This window comes from Macaca mulatta, chromosome 3 (genome assembly GCF_049350105.2).
Source record: "Macaca mulatta isolate MMU2019108-1 chromosome 3, T2T-MMU8v2.0, whole genome shotgun sequence".
Taxonomy (NCBI): Eukaryota; Metazoa; Chordata; class Mammalia; order Primates; family Cercopithecidae; genus Macaca; species Macaca mulatta.
This window is the reverse complement of record NC_133408.1, coordinates 187,961,909-187,987,373: the sequence shown is the minus strand read 5'-3', so window position 1 is coordinate 187,987,373 and position 25,465 is coordinate 187,961,909. Positions and strand designations below refer to the sequence as shown.

Genomic DNA, 25,465 nt, shown 5'->3' with positions numbered 1-25,465 from the left:
GATTCAGGTGTGAGCCAGTGTGCCTGGCTATCAGTGCTTTCTTGTCTCCTGATGGGCCTTGAGTCAGGAAGGGATGCAGGAGTTACTAAGGTGACCCAACTTGGTTCTTGAAAGGACTGGATACATTGCGCCAAGACTTGACCTAGTCACAAAACCAGTGGGATACTGGTGGGTGTTGTTTCCGATTGTATCTTCCAGAATCTCTGCATACTCCTCAGTCCTTCAGGGCTTCAGAATACTTTTACTGTGACCAAAATTAAGTAGAGATGACATTTTATGACACTGCCATTGCTCCTGAAGTACCGAAATGACAATCCAGTACTCAAGGATCACCAAAATAATGCCAGTTAGGCATTTGACATTTAAAGCTATTAGGGAAGGATTAAAGGACAACATGAATTAAGTAAAAACAAAAACACAAACCAAAAAGCAAAGGGCTGCTAAGAATGAAAAGGGACATTTGCTGTTGGACTTCTGTGTGCCAGATCCTTCATGTGGAAATTCATTCACATTATTCCGTGTGATTTTCAAGGTATCCTTAAGAGGTAGGTACTATATTCCGGAAGATAAGGCTCAGTGACAAACAATTTTCCTAAGGTTCCACAATAGGTATGTGAGAAAGATGGATTCAAACTGACATCTAATTCCATCCTCATTTCTAGGTTGGGACTTGAATTTGCTATAAACAACTTCTTCTACCACCTTAATAATACAGATTATAAAATATTAGCTAATTTCACAATACTCATAGGGAGAACAGGAGACTTAGCTGGAACACAGGGAGGGTGGCACGTATTTGTGTGACTGCAAAGGATGGAAACAGTGCAATGATTGAATGACCATTCAAATCTTGGTCACTCAGTAGTCCGGTGACTTTTATTCTTCAAGTTTTATCTAAGCAATAAACAAATGAATGCTTGAGAAGAAAACAGAACTCCCTAACTCAGAAAATGGTTTCAGAGTGATTAAAGAAACATATTTTTCAACTGCAGTCCTGGTTTAACATATGAACATGAACATTTTTATAGTTAAAAAAAGTGCAGATGAGTGAATTTGGAGATATCTTTGTGTCTCTGGATGATAAGTTCTTGCTTAACTTGGCTCGGTGAAAGGATCATAACGAAGAACTGTTTTCAGCAGCCTGGGTGATATCCAATGCACATGTATTCCTATCATATATTCTAGACTTGCCTGATTTTGTATCTGTAAACTATTAAAATGCTTTGGAAATTTCAGTGTAGTCAGATTCAACTATACATTCAAGACTTCTGGGCACATCAGGTGTTCAATGAATGTTTGTTCAATAAACGAGGCAATAAATGAATAAACCTTACACCTAGATGTGGCAAAAAAAAAAAAAAAAAAAAAAGAGTCTCTGTTGAATTCTTGTATCCTATTTTTATGATAAATTCTGCATCCAGTAATATTCTAATTTCTTTTTACTCAATCACAATAACTAAAAAAGCTTTTAGACTAGAGGCTATGCTTTTAGTTGCTACAAAATGAAAGTAAAGGGAATCTTGCTTTTTACTAGTATGTGCACCTTGGGGCAGGTTACTGCAACCATCTCCTTCTTGGTACACTGGGAGCGACAGTAATAGCAACTATTTCACCAGGTTGTGGTGGGGATTAAATGATGCTAACACAATTAGAAAGCTTACCACACTGCCTAGCAGACAAGTTCTCCATAAATACCAGCTGCTATCCTTGTTAAGAGCAAGAATTAAGAAGATGGTAGATTTTTATTAGCATTTGTATTGTTTTCCTAGGAAGCCAGAAGTCTGAAAGCAAGGTGTTCTCAGGGCTACGCTTCTTCCAGAACTTTAGGGAAGAATCTTTCCTTGGCTCTTCTAGCCTCTGGTAGCCTCAGGAATTCCTTGGCTTGGGGCAGTGTAACTCCGATCTCCGCCTCCGTCTTCACATGGCTTTCCTTCTGTGTCTGTGTGTATCTCTGCGTCCCCTCCTCTTCCTATGAGGACACACTCATTGGATTGACGGCCCACCCTATCCTAGTATGACCTCACCTTAACATAATCACATCTGCAAGGACCCTACTTCCAAACAAGGTTGTATTCTGAAGTTCCAGGTGGACATGAATTCAATCTACGATGGCATTCAACCATGAAAGGTAAACATAGAAATTGCTGCCTCTGCTATAGGTCTGTTATTTTCCCTCTTGCTTAAAAACACAGAGAAGACACACAGAGAGTGTAATGCGAATTATGTTTCTAATTTCTGGTTAGTAATAAAAGTGACACTGATAGTTATAAAATTCTTGAGGGTTTTGGGATCTGAGTCTCCAAGAAGGAGCAGTTTTAATGTTAGAAAATTATCCTTGGCATGACCAAGCAACTATCTATTTGGTCTCCAATAATCCTGAAGATGACAGACCCACAATTAAACCTTCCATGTAGTCTGGGATGATTCTCCCGTCAGCCTCAGCCAATGGGGTGCCAAGGAATTCTGCACTGGAAGGGACCTACCTCCGCTGAGTTAAACTGCTGCTCATTGGTGAACGTGCTGAGAAGATGGGATGTTGCAGTTATCTGCCGACAGATGAAGAGACTGCCTGCATGGTCTAGTTGTCGGGTTTCCAGAACGCCCTTGTGCCATCTCCAAACCATGAAATGTTCCCCAGTCAGCACTCCCAGGCAAGTAGCCCTGGGAGAGCTAACACTTTAACTGGTGGTCAAATCTTTATGGATCTATTTCAAGAACAGCTCTGGGCCGGGTGTGGTGGCTCACACCTGTAATCCCAGCACCTTGAGAGGCTGAGGTGGGCAGATCACCTGAGGTCAGGAGTTCAAGACTTGCCTGACCAACATGGTGAAACCATCTCTACTAAAAACACAAAAATTAGCCAGATGTGGTGGTGGGTACCTGTAATCCCAGCTACTCGGGAGGCTGAGGCAGGAGAATCACTTGAACCTGGGAGGCAGAGGTTACAGTGAGCCGAGATTGTGCCACTGCATTCCAGTGTGGGCGACAAGAGCAAAACTCCATCTAAAACAAAACAAAACAAAACAGAAAAGAAAAGAAAAAGGGGGCCAGGCACGGTGGCTCACGCCTGTAATCCCAGCACTTTGGGAGGCTGAGATGGGCGGATCACGAGATCAGGAGATCAAGACCATCCTGGCTAACATAGTGAAACCCCGTCTCTACTAAAAATACAAAAATTAGCCGGGCGCGGTGGCGGGCGCCTGTAGTCCCAGCTACATGGGAGGCTGAGGCAGAAGAATGGCATGAACCCAGGGGGTGGAGCTTGCAGTGAGTAGAGATCATGCCACTGCACTCCAGCTTGGGCAACAGAGCAAGACTCCGTCTCAAAATAAAAAAAAAAAAAAAAAAGAAAAGAAAAAGGGTTCTGGAAGGAGATTTGGATAAGAGGTTAGAGGAAGTCCCCTTCCTGTATGGTTTCGGTTAGTGGGGAATAGTGAGTATCAGTATCAGTGCATTATCTACAAAACAGAAGAGATGATCATGAGGAACCTGCTCAAATCCAGCCCCGTCTTCCTAGTTCAGTGAAGTGACAAGACATGGTAATTTCATTTACACATTCAACTGTACACTCCAGCAAAAGAAAGGGAGAGAGGGAAAGTAGTATGGAATATGGAGAGACAGAGACCGAGACAGGGATTGATGTAGAAGTAAAGAGTGTGTTTACGGTGAAGGGAGAGGGAAGGAGGAGGAGAAGAGAAGAAGAGGATGATGATAAGGAGGATGGGGATGAGGGGGAGAAAGAAAGGAGAGAAAAACAGAGAGAATTCAAATAGTATGGGTGTCTGCCCACCATTCTCCTGGATGGGCTAATACTATACAGGGGCAAGACCTCACTGATCTGTCCCCCTGGGCTATTTTGGGTCCCAAGCCTGTCCTAGTGTGAGCCTCTCACATAGCTGAGTGTGATACTAGTGTCTTGAGGTTTTTATTTTCATGCAGCCTGACCCCAACAAGGCAGCCCTTCCTCCAGTGCCCATCTGAAGGGTGGTCTCTTCAGCTGCTTGTGGAAAATGAGTTCTGCTAAATGTACTGAGATTTTAAAATGTATTGTTAAATGTATTGAGATTATCAAGGGCAATATAAGTATATAAAATTTTCACCTGACCATTCTACTCCAATCCAGAAAGTACAATTAAATGGTCCAACAATATCTAATAAATAACTAGATATTTTATGACCAGAGATAGTTACCCCTCAAATGTCTGGGGTAGGAACTCAGCCTCCTATTACTATTTTTCCAAAGAAGAAAAAATAATGATGTTAGAGGAAATACATCATTGTGCAAAGACTGGAAAATATAGCTAAGCAAAAACAAAATAAGAAACATGCACGCATATGTTTATTGCAGCGCTATTTACATAGCAAATATTCAGAACCATCCCAAATGCCCATCAAGGATAGACTGGATAAAGAAAATGTGGCACCTATACAATATGGAATACTATGCAGCCATAAAAAAGAATGAGTTAATGTCCTTTGCAGGGACATGGATGAAGCTAGAAGCCATCATTCTCAGTAAACTAACACAGGAACAGAAAACCAAACACCGCATGTTCTCACTCATAAGTGGTTGCTGAACAATGAGAACACATGGACACAGGGAAGGGAACATCACACACAGGGGCCTGTTGTGGGGTTGGGGGCAAGGGGAGAGAGAGCATTAGGCCAAATACCTAATGCATGTGGGGCTTAAAACCTAGATGATGCAGCAAACCCCACGGCACATGTATACCTATGTAACAAACCTGCGCGTTCTGCACATGTACCCCAGAACTTAAAGCAAAATAAAGTAAGAAAAAATACTAGCATTTTTATCCTCCTGGAAAAAAATAACCACAATTGACATTTTGGTGTGTATTCTCACAGTTTGTTTGCCTCACGTCTGTGTGTGTGCATGTGTTGTTTTGTATAAACATGTAATCCGGCTGTGTGTGGTAGGTTGGGCCTTGCTTCACTCACTTGGCAAAATATTAGGGACGTTTTTGACATCTGCAAGCATAGACCTATACTATCAAAGGAAGGCCAGGGAAGGCCTTGCCCAGAGCTCATTCTTTGGCCAATGCCAAAGCTCTTCGTAGAGACCGAGCTGTTTGGCTGAAGCTTGAGGTGGGGGTCACAGGAACTGCTGTGCAGGCACCAGGATACCTGGGGAGTGAGGTCCAGAGCAGAAACAGCATCAGGCTGGGAGATCCTTCCAGTCCCTGACGGAGCTTGCCTCAGTGCAGACAAAGCTTTCCTGGACAGCTGCGGGATTCCTCCAAAACAGTACTGCTGTCATTCTACCAAGTCAAGGAGGTACTTGACTCAGAAGGATGCTCATAAATGGTTTCCAGTATGTTTTGCAGTCTTCTATTTAAATTTTTTGGTTAAAGCCACTAATTGAATCAAATGAAAACTCATTCTGCTAAACAGATAATAAGGAAATATTTAGATGTCTTTTGCGTAAACATGTTGAAATAATGTCAAAGGCAACACACAGGATTCATTTAACTTTATCTGCAACGTGAGCTCAACTGGGGAGGATATGCCCCTGCCTTTCTATTCATGACTATTGCCTATTAACCTCTAGAGGTTTTGTGTGAGCTACTGTGTTTAACCTAACTCTCCAAAAATAAAGGGATGGTGATTTTCTTTAAATTGGTACTTACATACTGGAATCTCTCAGGCATTAGTGCTTACTTGATTGCATTCAGACATTACTTTGGCAAGGAAATGACTGCATTAAATTAGCATCAAGCACAATGAATGGTAATTGCAAGACTGTCATTTCTACAAGTGCAAAATTAATGTGTTTTGCAAGCCCGTTCCATTGTGTGCCACAGGAAAATCATGGAACCATGTTGTTCTGAACAGAAAAATGCACTGTAATAGCGCTGTTAGTGTGGTATGGTATTATTCCGCTATAGTGTTCCTTTCCACCTTTGTTGTTGTCTCATGCTCATTTTTCATACCCTGTCTGGCCTAATTTGTATGCTCATATTATAGCGCTGCCAGACAGTAGCCTGGATGTACAGAGAATGTTATGGAACAATTCCTCCTTCTGTGTGTGGCATCTTGCGTGAATAATGCCAGTGTAAACAACCCTCCATGTATTCATCAGAGTCTGAATAGGCTACTTATGTAAAGCTTCTTATTAAGAGATACATCAACCGTTCAAAGAAAACTTTACCCAAATGCTATACATTCATTTAGAAAGAGAAGAGTGATTTACACGCATTTCAATTGTAGCTTAGGAAAAGCACCAGCTCCTCCTCTCTTCATCCCTCATTTATATATGGGAAATTAAGCTACAGAGCAGTTGAGTAAATTTCTTCTTCTGGTCATGCAGGATCACAGGGTATAGTTCAAATGATAACATGCATATGCATTGGGGCTTTTGTACTCTGCTCATTGATTGGCTCTGCGGGGATTAAAGGAATTATTCAAGACTAAAAGAACCAAGTAATAACAGATGCTCTAAGCTGACCAATTAGATGTGGTTTTTCAATATTTCTGCCGTTTAGCTTAGGCTGAGAGCCATTCAAAGGCATCCTGAGTAAGAGTGATAATAATGATGTTAATGACTGACCAGAGGAGCTTTCTGGTGAGTATAGCTTGATAGTCTCTTAGCAACTGCAGGGGGTGGGGGCATCAAGACCACTGGGGTGCACTGGCTGATTCACTACAGCAGTTGACTGATCAATTGATCTATTGGAAATCCTAACATGGGAGGGTCAGTCCTGAGTCCCCTTTTGGAGTCCACCTATTTTGACCCTCACCATAAAGATGTATTGAGGCTGTCTTTGTAGTGTTTCAGGCAGTGAATAATTTGCTGGAATCTGGAAGAAATTCTGCACCGTACACAAAGCTTCTCTCATCTTATCAAACAAAAATGATTAGGAAATGATTTTGGTTGGAAACTTCCTGCCTGAGAGAAAAATTCTGATCATCTTAACCTCAGAATAAGGCACACTTGTTCACATATGAAAAATCACTAAATAGATGATTTGGGCTTAAAAAGATGCACAAAAGTGGCTCTGGAAATGGGTTCTGCCTTACCTTTGTTGCAAAATGTTCCATCATACGCAGTATTAGAGCAATCGCAGGAGTAACCGTGGTATCTCTCTAGGCATTTGCCTCCGTTTTCACAGTTTGTTCCATAGCTGGTGCAATGGCCTGAGCATCCGGATATGAACCCAGATGTGACCTTTGCTCTTTCCTCCAGGTCAAGTGTCACCCCATTCATCCTCAAGGAGCGGATGCAGCCCAGGAAGCCCTGCTGGCCCCCAGCACCACCTGGGAATGACAGAAGGCACAGAGTTCAGAGGGAATAACCTTTGCTATTGCTTAATTCTTCACATTTTGAACAACTGTGGTAGGAGATGAGACTGCATAGTGCATCTAGTATTGCCACTTTCAAGTTGGTCTTATCTAAATAGAGAAAATTGAAGCTTTTCTCCCCTTAGGCTAGAATGCCTAATTAAAAGAGCTGTCTTCTAAGAAGCAACACATTTGCTACAGAAATAAAATATTTGGAGATGCACAAAAATTGTATCAGCTGTTTTGGAAGTCTAATCTGGTTTCCTATAGAAAAAGGGTTTACAGAAATCTCTAGATTCTTTGCTCTTTAATCTCACATCATTGAGTTCTGTAGCGTTACTTACTGAAAAAATATAAAGGCAGAGACATGAATGTATTAGCATAGTTAACAAGTCAATTAGTTGGAAGGCATAAATTCGTTTGAAATGTGATTGTAGATCCTGGTTCTTGTCTCAAGAGATGCCTTGCTTTTAAGTTCATGTCAAGACGACCCAGGGCTCCTTGTCTCGGGTAGCTAGAAGTTGGAACTGATAACTTTACACAGAAATCAGCTTTACCACATTTACTGCTAGGTTAGATCGGATTTCATTGCTTCTGTCTAAATGTCATTACAAGACATATAGCACAACAAGCACATTCACTGTGATTTTTGGAGTAAGTTATAGAGTTAGACTGAGGTTCATGAGCATGAAAATATTAAAATATTCCCAAGAAATCTCATAGAAAGATTCATTGAAGCATTCTATCACAAATGGATTTAATTGTGTCTGTAGTATTCTTAGCTATATATATTTTAAAGCAGCTGGTATAAAAGGAGGAACTCAAATTTATATGCATGTTTGTATCTTAGAATAACAACTTTTCTGGAAACGAAAATGAATCATAGGAAAAACTGTTGAAAGAAATAGGTGATGAGGATTTAGAAAAGAAGATACCATTACTAAAAATAAAACCCAAGTTTCTCTTTCATTGAGGGCTACATACTAGGCACTCTATTAAGCAACGACTTATCAAAGGAGATATTATTTACATTATTCCCATTGTACAGATGGAGAAACTGAGGCTTAGAGAAGTTAAGAAGTTTACTCAAGGACTCATAGTTCCTGAGTGGCAACTGTATCAGATCTGTCTTATTCCTAAGGCAACAAACAGGGTTTATTGTCTTCAACCCTGTTCTGTCGAGAAGAACTTTCAAGTCAGGGGCCTCATAGATGTACATGTTTCTGAGATGTAGATTTGGATGTCTTTAAAAATGGAGTAATCAGGCCCGGTGCGGTGGCTCAGGCCTGTAATCCCAGCACTTTGGGAGGCCGAGGTGGGCGGATCACGAGGTCAGGAGGTCGAGACCATACTGGCTAACGCGGTGAAACCCCGTCTCTACTAAAAATACAAAAAAAATTAGCCAGGCGTGGTGGCTGGCGCCTGTAGTCCCAGCTACTCGGGAGGCTGAGGCAGGAGAATGGCGTGAACCCAGGAGGCGGAGCTTGCAGTGAGCCGAGATCGCGCCACTGCACTCCAGCCTGGGCGACAGAGCGAGACTCAGTCTCAGAAAAAAAAAAAAAAAAAAAAAAAAAAAAAAAGGAGTAATCAGTAGGGTTACTGGAATTCAGGTAAGATCGGTAGGCTGGGGATTGATTCTGATCACTTACTCTATTATCTTAAGAAAAGTCATAAACTCCAGTAGTTTCATCAGACAGGACTGGAAGATCAAAGGCTTTAGTGGCAGAGATGAATTAGCAACTGCTTAAGCCTGTAAACCCTCATCAGTGAAGTGGCAAATGAGTTGCTCTACCATCTCTGTAAACCAAAGTCTTGCAGTTTTCTCACTGGGTGACACATTGATTTGAATCATGACTCTCTTCTCTCTTGGGAGTATTTGATTTCTTCTGAAATATTTGAATAGAGAAGTGAAGAGAGTTCAGTGCCTTTTTTGATCCAAGCTATGAGATAGTAGATGGCAAAAGAAGTTATTAAAAACAACTACATTGAAGGATTTCCCATTTTGCCATCTGCTTGTCAATGGGGCTTCACACCTCTACGCTGAAGAGAATTAGGGCCTTTGCCTGATTTGGAAGAATTTCAACCCACTAGTTACTCTTTGTGTGTTAGAATTTCAATTTGGCTTCTATTATTTTAGCCATTATGGCTTTCATCCTTGCAATAAGGGCTTTCCAAAAGGCATTTTATTAAATAAATGTCTGGCCTTAAAAATTTTTCATCACTAGTCAATTAAGACAATTATATCCTATCAAAATATGCTAAAATGTAAAAATCATTTTTAGATCTCCCCATCTCTTTTTGCCTGATGATCAATGTAATAGTCATTGTGGCAACCATAAATGTACTGAGAAGCAGAATACAAAACAGATTCTGTTACGCTACTCAGATTTAACTACTTTCTCTTTTAGGGAACAGCCTGTTTTACTTTTTTTCTATGAACATACATATGTGTAAATAAAAAGGAAGAAATGGGATCATAATATACACATTGTTTTGAAACTTGCTTTTTGCACCTAACATATCATGAAACTTTTTTTTGTGTGTGTGTGTGAGACGGAGTCTCGCTCTGTTGCCAGGCTGGAGTGCAGTGGCGTGATCTCGGCTGACTGCAACTTCCGCCTCCCGGGTTCAAGCCATTCTCCTGCCTCAGCCTCCCAAGTAGCTGGGATTAAAGGCGCGCGCTACCACGCTCAGCTAATTTTTGTAGTTTTAGTCGATGGGGTTTCACCATGCTGATCAGGCTGATCTCGTACTCCTGATCTTGTGATACCCCCACCTCGGCCTCCCAAAGTGCTGGGATTAGGGGTGTGAGCCACCGCACCTGGCCTTTGAAACATTTTCCAAGCAATAAACGTACAACTAGAACATCTTGCTTAGTATCTGCATAGCATCCCATTCTGTGAATGCACGATCACTTATTTTGCTCTCGCACCACCATTGGGCTTTTAAGTTTTTAAAATTTTCCACCTTATGATACTATAATAATATAACCTTTATGAAAATCTTTACACGCTTGTCATCCAGTTTTTCCTTAGAACTGATTCTTTAGAATTAGTTAATCACACTTTTAAGTCTAATTGCTAGGATGAAAGATGTATACATTTTAAAGGTACTTGAAATATATTTTATTGTAAGAAGAATTTACCAATTTCTAATTCACCAGTAGGGTATGAGATTATCACCTTCTCCACACTATTTTAATATTGGTCAGTGTCTTTTTGTATTCATGTCAGCCTGCTTGACGGGGGCAAAAAGCGTTCACTGTTTAAATCTGCATTGCCTCGAATACTGTGAGTTGAGTAATTTTAATGTTTTCCCTTTTCTTATTTTTTGTCGCTTTGTATCCTTCACTTTTTGCTGGGAATAGAAGAGAATATATTTCTTATTGATTAATAACAATATGAGTTTTAACTCTTTGTTATAAATAACTCTTTATTGCAACTGTATCTTTCCAGTTTGTGTCTTTTGACTTCTATATGGTGTTTCTTTTTTTATGAAACTTTTGAATGTTTTTGTAGTCACACCCACCTGTTTTATTTGTGTGATTTCTGCCTTTGGTCAGAGGCTTACTTATAAAGACCTTCTATAATACAAAATAATGTAATTATTCAACTATGTTTTCTTCTAACATTTTTATGATTTTGCTTCTCTCCACATGTTAACCTTTTGTCTCTCTGGGATGTATTTTAATTTGGAAACAATTGGTATTTCATGGATCTTCAGCAATGACTGAAAGTTTGAAAAGACTGTGAATGTTAACACGATGAAGAACGGAGATATTTTTCAAAGGGTCAATTGGCAGAGCAAATAAATCTAGAGTATATCATATTTTTATTATATCATTAAGGCAGATATTCAGATCTATTCAGGGATACTTAATTATTTATGTATATAGAGTTCATTTCAGAAAGGATTTAGCAGGGCAGAGTTTTCTCATTCTGCTTCTGTCTTGATTCTTGGGTCTTTGGTCGTCTTGGGTTCTACGTGGATCCATCTCTCTTCCTGTTCTTGTGTTTGTGCATCTTTCCTTCTCAGGTTCATCAACTGTTTCTACTCAGTTGTGTGGCTTTCATCAAATTACATAATCTCTCTCAGTACCAGTTTCCCCGTCCACAAAAAAGGAGGCTCAACTAGATGGTGTCTCTGACTCCTTCCAGCTCTGAATTGCTCTGGCTCACAGTTTACAAGCTCTCTCTGGGCCTGTGTCTTTTTTTCTGAATTTCAGTAAATCCTCTCAAGTGCTCTTAAATCTCTTCCTTGCTTGCTTTTTCTTTCTTTGTACCAATGTCTGACTTTTTTTTATTTCTCCTTCTTTTAACTGGGTGTAACATATGACTGTAGTCTAATCTGTATTTGTTGTGTTCGTTAAATAAAGCTTTGCTCATGCCTGTAATCCCAGCACTTTGGGAGGCCGAGGCGGGCGGATCACCTGAGGTCAGGAGTTTGAGACCAGCCTAGCCAACACGGTGAAACCCTGTCTCTACTGAAAATACAAAATTAGCCGGGGGTGGTGGCACACGCCTGTAATCCCAGCTACTTGGGAGGCTGAGGCAGGAGAATTGCATGAACCCAGGAGGCGGAGGTTGCAGTGAGCTGAGATCTTGCCATTGCACTCCAGCCTGGGCAAAAAAGAGAGAAACTCTTTCTCAAAATAAATAAATAAATAAATAAATAAAGTTTTGTACTCCCTCTTCATAATTTATAAAGCGGGTGAGTGAAGTGCCATTTCTCTCTCTATAAAGGAAAACTAAATAAATTAAGGTATTTTCTTGCTTAGGTAGTCCCTGATTTATTTAAATGGGACAGTGAACCAGAAAGTACTATTCCTGAGCTAGTCGATATGAAGAAAAATCTTCTGTCCTGAAAATGGGCATTATATATTATGTAAAAGACAGTAATGCACTAGAACCAGTGAAAATTATTTGAGTTCCACTTATGTGCTCTGTAGAAATAGTTCTTGGTGACAAATGTCATAAGTTTAAATTATAGGTCTTCAAGGAAAAACGCTACTTAACCTTTGTTAATTAGAAAATCAACACATTGTCATTGGAGAGAGCCCCCTGCCATGCAAGGGCTCCACACACATTAGTTGGACCTGTGATAATTATCCAAGGGGAGAGGTGGGTTCAATTTGTAAATCATTTTTTCATGTGAAATGCTTTGCAAGTATTGCAATTAAAGATTAATTATGAAAATGCTGTAACTACCCATAATGAATAATACAACCATAAAATGCACAGAAGATTGGGGCAAAATAATCAGCTATTAAATTATACAAAAAGGGCAAAAATAATGATCAAGAGGAATTATAAAAAATACACTGTCCTCAAACTCTGAACTTAATAGTTTTCTAAGGAGCTAAGTTGGGTCCCTGAGTACTTTTGCCCAAAGAGACTGGCCACTAATTCACCATAGAAAAGAATCACACTAAAGCCCACACACACAAAGTCTAATTTATTCATTCAAAAAATATTTATTTCGTGCCTACTATGAGCCAGGCCCTGTTTTAGGTGTTTTGTTTGTCTGCTTCATAGGAATGAAAAACACAGAAAAGTCTCTGCCCTTGCACAGCTTATATTCTTGGAAGGGGAAAAAGAAATTTAACAACAAACTCAATAAGAAAATCAAATATACTGTGTGTTAGAAGGTGGTAACCACTATGGAGAAAAAAGTCAAGCAAGGTTAGGTGGGATCCAGACTTGGAGTGGGGTGGGGGAGGCTGCAATTTTAAGTAGGGTGGTTAGGATAGGCCCCACTGAGGAAGTGACAGAAAGGGGATCATGAGCTTGTCCATGGAGAGAGAGCTCCAGGAAAAGAGGGAAGGGGGTGCCATCCTGCAAGTAGGGGAGGCCCGTTGGAAGGGAAGGAGGGGTGAACGAGAGTGGCTGCAGGATGCTCAGAAGAGCAAAGCCGTTGCATGATCAGTCCATGAGTGAAAGGCGCCAGGAAAGCCATTTCTAAAATGATGATGAGGACATGCTTCTTGCCTGCAGGTTAATCCCAATGTGATCACAAAGAGCCGCACGATGATGCCAGGCACAATTTGATGTATGGGACGCAGCAAGCAGGGATGAGGAAAGCATGAATTGTGGTCACAAAGATCTACTTCTGTGTGCTGGCTTCGCTGCTCATGGTGTGTGAGCTTCCCAGGTCCCATCTGGGGTTCAGTCTCCTTACGTGTGGCACTGGCATAACAAGATGCACCTCGTAGGAGTGTGTTAATAACAGATAATGCACCTCTTTGCACTAGTTCTAGTTACTGGTAGCTGTTATGATTATTGCTATTATTGAATACAGGTACATTCTATAGAAGCACAGAGTTGGAATAAATTAAATATGCCTGAGATGCTATGTATATAAATCTGATACCAGAGGTATCAGGAGTGCTATGGAGTGAACTGTGTTCCCTCTAAATTCATCTGTTGAATCCCTAACCTCCAATGTGATTGTGTTTGAATATGGGGCCTTTAAAGAAGTAATTAACATTAAATGAGGCCATAAAGGTGAGATCTAATCCAACAGAATTGGTGTTCTTCTAAGAGGAGGAACAGACACTGGGGATGCTGCATGGAGAAAAGATCAAGTGAAGACACGGCAAGAAGACAGCAGTCTGAAAACCAAGAAGAGAAGCCTCAGAAGAAAGCAACCCTACCGACACATTGATCTTGGACTTCCAGCTTTTAGAACTGTGAGAATGTTTATTGTTTAAGCCACCATGCTGTGGTGTTTTGTTAGGGTAGCCCAAACAGACTAAGACAATGAGGAAGTGTTACCAAGCTTGGGCTGATCTATACCTCCCTGAGAAAGTGACCTTGGGGTCCCTCTTCTCACTGCACTGTTTCTGTGGGAAGTACAGAGTTAGAGCCAGGCATGGTGGCTCACACCTCTAATCCCACCAGTTCGGGAGACCAAGGCAGGTGGATCACCTGAGGTCAGGAGTTTGAGACCAGCCTGGTCAACATGATGAAATTCCATCTCTACTAAAAAGAAGACACAAAAATTAGCCAGACATGGTGGCACATGCCTGTAGTTCCAGCTACTTGGGAGGCTGAGGCAGAATGGCTTGAACCCAGGAGGTGGAGCTTGCAATGAAAAAAGATTGCACCCATGCTCCAGCCTGGGTGATAGAGTGAAACCCCATCTCAAAACAAAAAAACAAAAAAACAAAAAAAAAACAAGCAAGTATGGAGTTAGGATGGGTGTTGTTGCTATCTTATCAGCGGTGGAGCGCTGTGTCTGGACTGGAGTGCTGTGAATTAGCATAGAGGTCTTAAGCCTGCCACTAGAACGGTATGAGTGACAGGTGGGAGAAAGAGCTAGGGCTCCTCCTTGTCTAGTGACTGACCCTGACCTTGGCTCTCTGGCATGGCAGCCAGGCTGCCCTGGCTAGGTCAGGGGGTAAAAGCAGCTATGTGTTTAGGCAGGCTGGGCCTTCCCAAGTTGCAGTTCTGTACCTGCTGTTTCTCCTGTCCTATATGCTACCATTGTTTCTTAGGTCTGAATCAACAACATGAACTCATTAAAAAAACAAAACAAAACAAAACAAAACCTAGGGTGGGCTGGGTGTGGTGGCTCATGCCTATAATCCCAGCACTTTGGGAGGCCGAGGCAGGCAGATCACTGAGGTCAGGAGTTTGAGACCAGCCTGGCCAACGTGGTGAAACCTGTCTCTATTAAAAATACAAAAATTAGCCAGGCGTGGTGCGCACACCGGTAATCCCAGCTTCTTGGGAGGCTGAGGCAGCAGAATCGCTTGAACCTGGGAGGCAGAGGCTGCAGTGAGCTGAGATCACGCCACTGCACTCCAGCCTGGGCAACAGAACAAGACTGTGTCTCAAAAACAAAACAAAACAAAACAAAACAAAAATACCTGTGGTGTCAGTGCAGGTGTGTAAAATATAAACCCAGTTATCTGGTTGAACTGAGAACAGCAGAATGACCAAGAGTCTTCAGTGGTGGAGAGAGTTAAAAGGAAATTGCTCCACATTCTTTAGTGCAGAGCTGCATGATTGACAAGTATTGATCAGTGGTTTCTCTGTCAGCTAGATATTGGAGGGCAAGTATGAAAAAAGCTTTCACATACTGAGAGAACTGGGGTTTGGAAAATTGCTTTTTCAGCTGACGCTCATGAGTGCTCATTCATAACTCCATCAATAGGATGGATTTTTTTTCAGTTCATTATTATTGCATGGATTTTCTTGTGTCCTCAGAGTAAAGGACATGCAGAACATGTGAATCCAGACTATTAAACTAGAAGAAAGCTTCAAAATAGAGACCGAAGGGACACTGGGTTTAGTATAAAGCACTCCTGTGTGTCTAAATGCAAAATGTTAGGCAGTGGGGGTGGAGCTAAGTGGTCTGATTCGTTGTAGAGGCTATGGTGGCAGGATGAGCTTGATGAAATATTGACTATTTCAAAAGCTAATATTAATTAAATACTAGATGTATCAGACACTATTCCAGAACTTTGCATGTGTTTACTCTCAGAGCTAGATACTATTATTATCTCCATTTTACAGACTAGTGAGCTGAGAATAAGAGTTAATTTATTTGAGGTCATATAGCCAGTAAGTAGCCAGAGCTCACACCCAGGCTGGCTAGCTTTTAAGCCTGCACTCTTACTATGCTCTGTTTGAGGTTTGGGCTTACATCATATGAGGCACTTTCTTCTCCTACCTCTGATATGCTTCTAGACATTGCTGTGCTTAGGTATAAAAAATGCTGATAGAGTGATTGATACCTGAGGCAAGACATTCACTACCTGCCAGAACACTGTCCTTTTTTTTTTTTTTTGAGACACGGTCTTGCTCTTTGGCCCAGGCTGAGTGCAGTGGCGCAATCACTGTTCACTACAGTCTTGACCTCCTGAGCTCAAGCAATCCTCCTATCTCAGCCTCCTGAGTAGCTGGGATTACAGGCACGTGTCACCATGCCTGGTTAATTAAAAAATTTTTCTTTTAGAGACAAGGTCTTGCTATGTTGCTCAGGCTGATCTTGAACTACTGGATGGAAGGGCGCCTCCTGCCTCGGCCTCCATAAGTGTTAGGATCACAGGCTGAGCCACTGCACCTGGGCAGACCATTGTCTCTAAAGCTATAAGGATGGCTGAAGCTGAAAGGGGAAATGCAAAACTCACAGAGCCAGGAATGTCAATGCCAAATTCATCTCTAAGCCAACAAAGAGAAGACACTTTTTTGATGCTGTCATTGAGATCATATTTATTTCTTAGTGCAAAAGCTCAATACTACAGTTTTGAAACCAAGGCAGTTATAGGCTTTGGCCACTGCTAAAATGGTGGATGATGGATCCTTTCTCCAAGCTCAGTCTGACAGCACTGATTTCAGAAGCCATTGCTTTACAATGGGACCTACAGTTCCAAGTTGCATCTGAAAGTGAGGATATGAGAGAATAGAGTGCTAAACCACTACTTTCTAGTTTGATCCAAACTTCAAATTATTAACAGCTATTTTAGTAAACTTTGATAAATCCAGATGTCAAATACATCAGCCTAGAACTCTTGTCTAAATACATTTTTGCAAATATCTTTAGGTTATTATTCATATTATGTGTCCTGCTGGTGAGTTTTGTCAACTTTGAAGCAAAATAAGCATCCTCTTTCTGCTGATCTTAACGTATCTCTCCCTCCCCCACTCCTGTTTCCATCTGTCTCTTAAAGTCCTTATTTAAAACATTCGTATCTAGTCTCTTTTTTTAATCCAGAGTCAAGAATCCCTGGTGTTATTATCCAAGCTGGCACCTTGTTCTCTTCACTCTCAGACTTCACACACAAGACTTTACAGGTGCTAGTCCCAGGTCAAGTCTGGGATGGATCTGGGAGGGATTAGTATAGCTCTGATGACCAAACCTCATGGCTGTATGAGCCCTCCAATGCAAAGGGGTGGAGGAAAAAGAAGAGAAGTTTGGGGATTGAGGAAAGGGAAAAGAGAGGGGAGTTGGCAGAGAGGCTGAGAAAACAGAAGAATGGAGTGTCTTGACGTCAAGATTTCAAGGAGGTGACAATCGTTAAATAAGAATGACAATCAGTGACAAATCAGTGACAACCGTTAAATAAGAGTGAGAGGTCAAGGAAAATCAGACAACAGTAAGAGGCTATTGGATTTGGTTATTTTTGAGACAGACACTTCAATATAGTAATAAGATGCTTATTAGTAGAGGAATGGGTAGTGAGAGGCTAGATTTAGTTGGTGTAGATACACCACTGGTTTAAGAATCAATGACAGGGGAAGATGGCTGTCCCCTGTCTAGGTGGGAGTGAGGTACTTTGAAGTTGTGCATGTGTATGGGGAGGTGGGTGAGGGACATGGGGTGGAAACAAGAAAGGGTTGAGAGGGATGAAAATGCCAGAGGTTTGTCCTGAGGCAGGAGTTTTTCTTTGCCCCCTCAACTTTCCAGGAGGAGTTCAGTGCAGGCCCTGAACTTTTGCTTTTCCTTGTAGGAAGACAATAATAAAGAAGGCATTTGGAAATCTCAAGGGAATACACTTGAACTCAGAAGGCAAAATGACAGGACCTTGGAGGACAGCAAACACTATGAAATCAGGACAAGAAGCAGGGCTGAAGACACAGAACCAATGAGAGCAGAAAACCGTAGAGTTTGCATAACAGACACCTTCATTGTGGTGCCGACATGAAGCGGCAGCAAAATTAGCAGAATCATACCTTCCTGATATTGGAGACATGGGACAATGACAAACTATATAAATAAGAATTAGTTGGAGATATTGAAGTGAAAAATCTACAATTGTCAAAATAAAGATATCCTCGGAGGGGCTGAATGGCAGAACGGACAGAGCTGATGAGCATTTTTGTGGGTTGGGGAGATGGAAATTATATACTGGTACAAGGAACAATAAATCAAGAAGATCACGAACACATATAACTAGCAAAATAGACTTCAATTATCTGAAGCTATCACTGAGAACTATTGATAGAAATTCAGTAAATAAAGTTTAAAATTTTTTTACAGTAAGCTAAAGTAAATTTATTATTAACTTTTAAAAATAATTTTAGTGTAGCCTAAGTATACAGTATTTATAAAGTATGCAATAGTGTACAGTAATGTCCTAGGCCTTCACATTTACTTACTATTCACTCACTCACTCATCCAGAGCAATTTCCAGTCCTGCAAGCTCCATTCATGGTAAGTGCCCTATACAGGTGTACCATTTTTCATTTTACACCATATTTTTTCTGTGTTTAGATACACAAATACTTACCATTGTTTTACAACTGCCTGTAATATTCAGCACACTAACATGCTGTACAGGTTTGTAGCCTAACAGCAATAGGCTATATACCACACACAGAGTCTACGTATGCAGTAGGCTATGCATAAGTACATACTCAGAAACTGACAGGTCAAGCAGTGCTTAGGGAAATTAGGTACACACATACTCTATGACTCAGTAGTTCTGGGGACCCACACAGGCATGCACGCACACGCACACACACAAGACATCCTCACACAGGTGGCAGACAATGTACATAAATATATTCCCTGGAGGGTTATTTGTGGTGGCAGAGTTGCAGGAAACCTAGGTATTCATCATTAGGGGATAGAATAAATGATGCGTGGTAAATACACATAATGAAGCGCTATGCACATAGTATTCAGAGAACTACACAAATAGATCTTAACAATGTAAGGCAGAGGGAAGACAGTAAGAAACAGAATGAGATCTGTAGTACAATGCCATCTATATAAAGCATGGCACACAAGAGGCAACACTGAATTTCCACAACGATATGTAAGCTTTGAACGGATATATAGAGAGTGGGACTAGAAGGCCATCCATAAAATACATCTCAGGGGTGCAGGCGATGGCGAGAGGGCAAAGCTGGCAATGGTGAAGCAAAAACATAATAAAGTGAAATTAAAATGAAAGAGGAACATTGTCAGGATGTGACAATGGGACCGTGAAAGGAAGAGAGACCCACGCCATATCCTGCACATCAGGGGGCCTCGAAAACACGAAGGAGGAGCAGAAACAAAACTGTGAGATGAAAACATGAAAGGCAAGCATCTAACGGGAAACAACCATGTTTATCTGAAGGCAGGATACTAAAAGTGGGCCTCTTTTTCTCACATTCTTAGTGTACTGTGGGAGGAACTATGGGGCTGCGAGGACCTATCCTTTCTTCAATATTTGTGTCATTGCTGCTAATTTTTTTTTTTTTTTTTGAGACGGAGTCTCGCTCTGTCGCCCAGGCTGGAGTGCAGTGGCCAGATCTCAGCTCACTGCAAGCTCCGCCTCCCGGGTTCCCGCCATTCTCCTGCCTCAGCCTCCCGAGTAGCTGGGACCACAGGCGCCGCCACCTCGCCCGGCTAATTTTTTGTGTTTTTAGTAGAGACGGGGTTTCGCCGTGTTAGCCAGGATGGTCTCGATCTCCTGACCTTGTGATCCGCCCGTCTCGGCCTCCCAAAGTGCTGGGATTACAGGCTTGAGCCACCGCGCCCGGCCAGCTGCTAATTTTTTTATTACAGTCTTTTTCTGTGGGACAGTGGCCATTTATTATCATGAAGTTTAGTTCAGTCCTTATTGGAAAGATAAAAAATCTATATGAGAAATTTTTTATTTGTTGAAAAATAATTTTCCATATTGATTGCAAAAGTGGTACCTTTACATTAAAATGTCTTCTCTGCATCAGACCATTCCAATTGCCACGAGAATGTTGGAAGAAAGACCGGAGTCCCTGAAGCATTTGGTCTTGTGACACATGAGAAGATCAACCTTTACTTTCTCAGGTTCAGAATGTGCATCATAAAGTTTCTACCCATATAATATAGTTAATAGATTATCTTTTAGTTAGTTGGGAGCTCAAAAGACATTAAAAGTACACTGTTGATTTGATTATTTGGGAGCACATTTTAAAAAAAGCAAAAATTGTCCAGGCGCTGTGGCTCATGCCTGTAATCCTAGCACTTTGGGAAGCTGAGGCCAGTGGATCACGAGATAGAGAGATCAAGACCATCCTGGCCAACATGGTACAACCCTGTCTCTACTAAAAATACAAAAATTAGCTGGGTGTGGTGGCGTGTGCCTGTAGTCCCAGCTACTTGGGAGGCTGAGGCAGGAGAATTGCTTGAACCTGGGAGGCGGAGACTGCAGTGAGCTGAGATTGCACCACTGCACTTCAGCCTGGCAACAGAGCAAGACTCCGTCTCAAAAAAAAAAAAAAAAAAAAAGGCGCAAACATGTTACCTATCATCACTCACTTCCTATGGTAACGCTCTGACTAAAGGGGAGCTGGAATTGCAAAAGTCAGTTAGTTTTGATCCCTAAAGGGCAAAGGGCAGAAAATGTCCATGGCAACTATAAGTGGGAAGGGGCCATCCTTTGCCCTTAGTGGGGGTAGTAGGTGGAGATGGTTCTATTGAGAGGATAGCAGCTGACTCGAGTGTGGTGGCCCGGCAGGTTCAGAAAAGAATAGAGGGCTGGTAACCCTTGCAGTGAACAGCTGTGAAGGAGAAGGCATTTCTTGGAGGAGCCTCTATATTTTATTTGTACTTTTTGCTTTGCATATAGTTGATTGATTTCTATTTAGTAATTTTTTTTTTACTAGATTTTGCCCAGCAAATTAATTTACTCTTTAACATATGACAATGGTTTCTAATTATGACTTCACTGCCTATTTCTATCCCAGAGAGAACCAAGAACTAGCTACAAGGGTTGAGGCAGAAACTCTGCATTAGGATTCCAGCCAGCATCACAGCTACTGCCAAACAGGCAAGACCTCAATTTGATATCAGGAAGACTGAAAACTATGCTCAGGCTCTAAACTGATCTGAAATGCTGTCTTTCATAATATGCTGACTTTCTCTATGACTTTTTCTTTTTCTTTTTTCTTTTGCTGCTGTTGCTTCTGTCATGCTTGATTTCGGTCTGTGGTTCCTAGTAAAAAGATATTTCACAAGATGGCAAATATCATCAAATTTTGAGAAAAGAATTCTGGAGAAGGTTTATAAGGAAAAATACTTTCTTGCTTTGGAAAGGAGATGATCTAATTTTGAATATGGATATTAACCCAGAAAAATAACAATCACTTATTTATTCATCCAAATGTTCGCTCAGCAAATATTTATTGGGTAACCATTGCCCAGTGGTTATTAGACCCTATCCTTGGTCTATGCTGTATGTAGTTTACCTTCTAGGGTGAGGACACATAAGTAAATGTTTTCATTTATTTATGAATAATAATAATTTTCTGGGGGTTCAACACCCTCTAGAAGTTTCCCATTGATTACTTGGTATATACCCTATGTAAATGAAGAAGATGAAGTCAAGTGACAAAGTCATTTACTCAGTATGCACCCTATGTAAATGGGGAGGACATTACTGGGTGTGTGGTGTAGGTAAATGGAGAGGATGAAGTGAAGCTACACAGCCATTCACCTTCCTGTCATTGCTGAAGAGTTTCCATTTGACTTAGTTCCAGGAAGTCAGCATGAATCGGCCTATGTTCTCTGCCTCCAGACCCTATTCTCCTGCCTCAGATGCATCTGAGGGACAGTCTGGAGGTAGAGTCACATGGCTTACTATTGGATAGGAAGCGATGAGGGAAAGAGACGAAAGAAGGGGACGAAGGAAATCAGGGGTAACTCCAAATTTGGGGTGGATGGGTGGATTGGATGGTGATGCCATCTACTGAGATGGGGAGGGCAGTTGGAGGAACACATTTCCAGGAGGCATCAAGAGTTCTCTCCCATCATGTTTATTCTAAGACGCTCATTTAATATCCAAGTTGAAACACAAAGTAGAAAGTGGGATAAGTGGATCTGGAGTTCCTGAGAGAAGTGAGGCCTGGAGATTTAAATTTGAGAGACATTGGCACAAATTAGTATCAGAAGCCATTGGATGGTGGGCTGAATGAGATCATCCAGGACAATATTCGGATGAGAAGACAGGAAGGCTCTGTGACACTGCAACGCTTAGTGGTCAAGTGGAGGAAGAAGAGAATGCAGGAGAGACTAAGTGATGGCCAGTGTGTTAGGAAAAATAAGCAGGACAGCACACGACTGTGGAATCCCTGGGAACAAAGTATTTCAAGAAGGAGAGCAGGAGAGATGCTGCTGAGAGAGCCTGGAAAGTCCAGAAGAATGTGTCCGAGACTTAGAGATCCATGCTGACTTTGATGACTTTGTAAAAGTTTTATCAAAAGAATGAAGAAGAAGGAGAAGGAGAAGAGGAAGAGGAAGAGGAAGAGGAAGAAGAAGAAGAAGAAGAAGAAGAAGTAGAAGAAGAAGAAGAAGAAGAAGAAGAAGAAGAAGAAGAAGAAGAAGAAGAAGAAGAAGAAGAAGAAGAAGAAGAAGAAGATTATTTCCATGTCATAGAGACTCTCAAGGAAGAAGTCTCATTCCCTGAGAAGAGTGCTTTGGCATAAAATTCTCATTAAGTCAAACCCTTTGTATCTGACAATGACTCTCTGCCAGCCTAGATCTTTGCCATGGTGACTTTGTAATCTGCAGAATACCAGCCAGGGCTGCCTGATGCCCAGATTCACCACTGCCTGTCAACCGTAGTCTCTCCCACAGACTCCATAAGTGGGAGAGTGCTCCACAAGGGGCCGGTATTGCATGTGGGCCGTGCAAATCTTCCTTGGGATGGATTCTCCTGCACGTTGTGGGAACTTTTCTACATGCCCCCTGGGCCACAGTATCATCTCAGCCAGGGGACGCTGGTATAGGCTGACCAAGAGGGCCTGAATTTTGACTTCAGCTTGACTAAACTTTACATAGGACCCACCAACCCATCTAATTCCACCCGGACCAGACCCCTGACATTGCATTTTAAGAGTACTTACTTACTTTTGTTAATTCTTTCTCTGCCTTTTGAGATGTACATTTTTTAAAAAAGCTGTCAGCCAGTTTTACAACCAGGAATGGCTTTTTCAAAAACTTGGAAGATAGCACTCCATCTCCCAGAAGCCACGGAAGGGTGGGAGCCTAACTTCACAGGATGCCTGGCTCCAAGCTGTAAAATTACCTCTCATCATGAAGATCTGAGCAAGTTTACTTTTCCTTTGGGTAGAGCCAATTAGCAAACACAGACGCCCTATGATCCCTCCCATCCCAGCTCTTAAAAACGTTCCCATTGTATTTCAGTGAAATTAAAAAAAAAAAAAAATCAAAATAAAGAAACAAAATTCTCCTGCCCTTAGCTGAAGTGGAGGTGAGCTCAGCTGCATTCTGGCTTCTCTATCCTGTCACAACAGCCCTGAATGAAGATCTTCCTTGCCTGTTCAACTTTGTCCAGTGCAATTTTTGCTTTGACAAGAGGAATGATTAAAGTGCTGAGTCTCTGGAGTCAGACTGTCTGGGACCAAATCCCATCTCTGTCTCTTCTTAAGTGCATGAACTTGGGTGAGTCAACTAATCTTTAATGTGAGAATAAAACAAGAATTAGCAATGTTATCTACGTTATAGACTTGTGTGGATTCATTGAGGGGAAGCATGGGAAGCACTTGGCCTTGGGGTTCACCGGGATGTCCCAGTCAGCATTCACGTGGTTGCTCTTGAGGCAGGTTTGCAGGAAACAGGGGCAGGCATACATTCTCTAGGTTATAATTCCTGCAATTTGAGTTGTACATTTTTTTTTTTTTTGAGATGTGGTCTCACTCTGTCATCCAGGCTGGAGTGCAGTGGCGTGATCTTGGTTCACTGTGACCTCCGCCTTCTGGGTTCAAGCAATTCTCCCACCTAGCTTCCCAAGTAGCTGGGATTACAGGTGCCCACCAGCACACCTGAGTAATTTTTGTATTTTTAGTAAAGAAGGAGTTTCACCATGTTGGTCAGACTGGTCTCAAACTCCTGACCTCAGGTGATCTGCCTGACTTAGCATTCTAAAGTGCTGAAATTACAGGCGTGAGCCACCGTGCCCAGCCTGAGTTGTACATTGTTTGTTACCAATATTTTTAGACATGAGAAATAACCATTTTATTCATACATAGATTTGGGTGCATTTCATTATTAGAATTCCATTTTTCTCTTTTACACACAAATGCTGATTTTCTCTTTGCTCTCTCAACGATATTGCATTTCAGATGGCACTGGAATGATCCATTTGTGACTTTGGAATACAGAGCGTATGAGGAGCAGCTGACCAAACACGCTGTATTTTAGAGTTTGGGGAAGTTGGACTCAGAGAATAGTTATAACATTTCAGTCTGTGGTTGCTTACACATCCATTTAATAAACCTCAACTCTTCCATAAACTCAGGTTGCCACCCAGGAGAAAAAAGTCTCCCGATAGACAAACCGTCAGAGGAAGAGGAGGCTGCGGGCTCCCCCGCTCTCAGGTAGTCTCTGAGACCTCCTGAAGACCGCATGCCTTCCACTGAGTCTCAGTCAGGCTTTCTGCCTAGTGCAAAAGAGCTTGAAGCACTGAGGGTGATTTTTCAACTCCTTTTTGGACGGCACAAAAGAGATGGTTCCCTTTAACCTCTAGAGAGATTTCAGAAGAGGCCAGAGGCAAGTAAATGGAGCAGGGACATTTGTCATGAGTTAAGACGACTCAGCCTCTGTCAGGGAGCCACTTAGGAGCTTGACTTCTTCCTGAAGCTGTCTGGAGTGGCCTCCAGACCTTCTAACTCTGATCTACTCCCTTAATGACTGCCAAGAGCAGTTGCATGCTCTGGCTAGTGTCTAGCTTGCTGCATGCTAACCCTATCCTAGCTCCCTGACCTGAACAGCCTGCTCGCCTCCCCGCAGTGGTGTTTGCTTGCCAGCTCCTGGCCATGCCCTGGGCTGGCAGCCAGGCTCCCAGGCTGGGGGCCTAGCAGATACCTTGCCTCCTCCCAGTCCTGCCACTGCTATCAGCTGAAAGGACTCCAAACTCCTTGTATGTCTCTGCCAAAGAGGGCTTTGCTCAATCCAGCCTGGCATTGTTCATGCTTAGACAATGACCATGAGCTTGTTTGCTTTCTCCACCTCCTAAGAAAAATCTGGCCCATGGACAGTTCAGGTCCAAACACCTGGGTTGGCTGAGGCTTCAGATCACCATGTGGCTTAAGTGCTTCTGCTGGGCCATCCAGGGAGCTCATCATATGCTGGTCACTCATTTTGGATCAAAAAATGAGAAAAATTTCCTGCACTTTTCATACAAATACCAGCAAGTGCTTTTTTTCTTTCTGTGTCTCTTAGTTTTTAA

At 41.8% G+C, this 25,465-nt stretch overlaps 1 protein-coding gene across 1 annotated transcript in view; it reads right to left on the bottom strand.

Moving 5' to 3' along the window:
• The window catches only part of CNTNAP2 (contactin associated protein 2), a 2,249,322-nt gene that overhangs the window by 235,210 nt on the left and 1,988,647 nt on the right, over positions 1-25,465 (bottom strand). Inside the window, exon 18 of the mRNA XM_001094652.5 lies at positions 7,039-7,275. Within this exon, the coding sequence (XP_001094652.1) occupies positions 7,039-7,275 (237 nt within the window). The remainder of the gene's footprint in view (positions 1-7,038; positions 7,276-25,465) is intronic.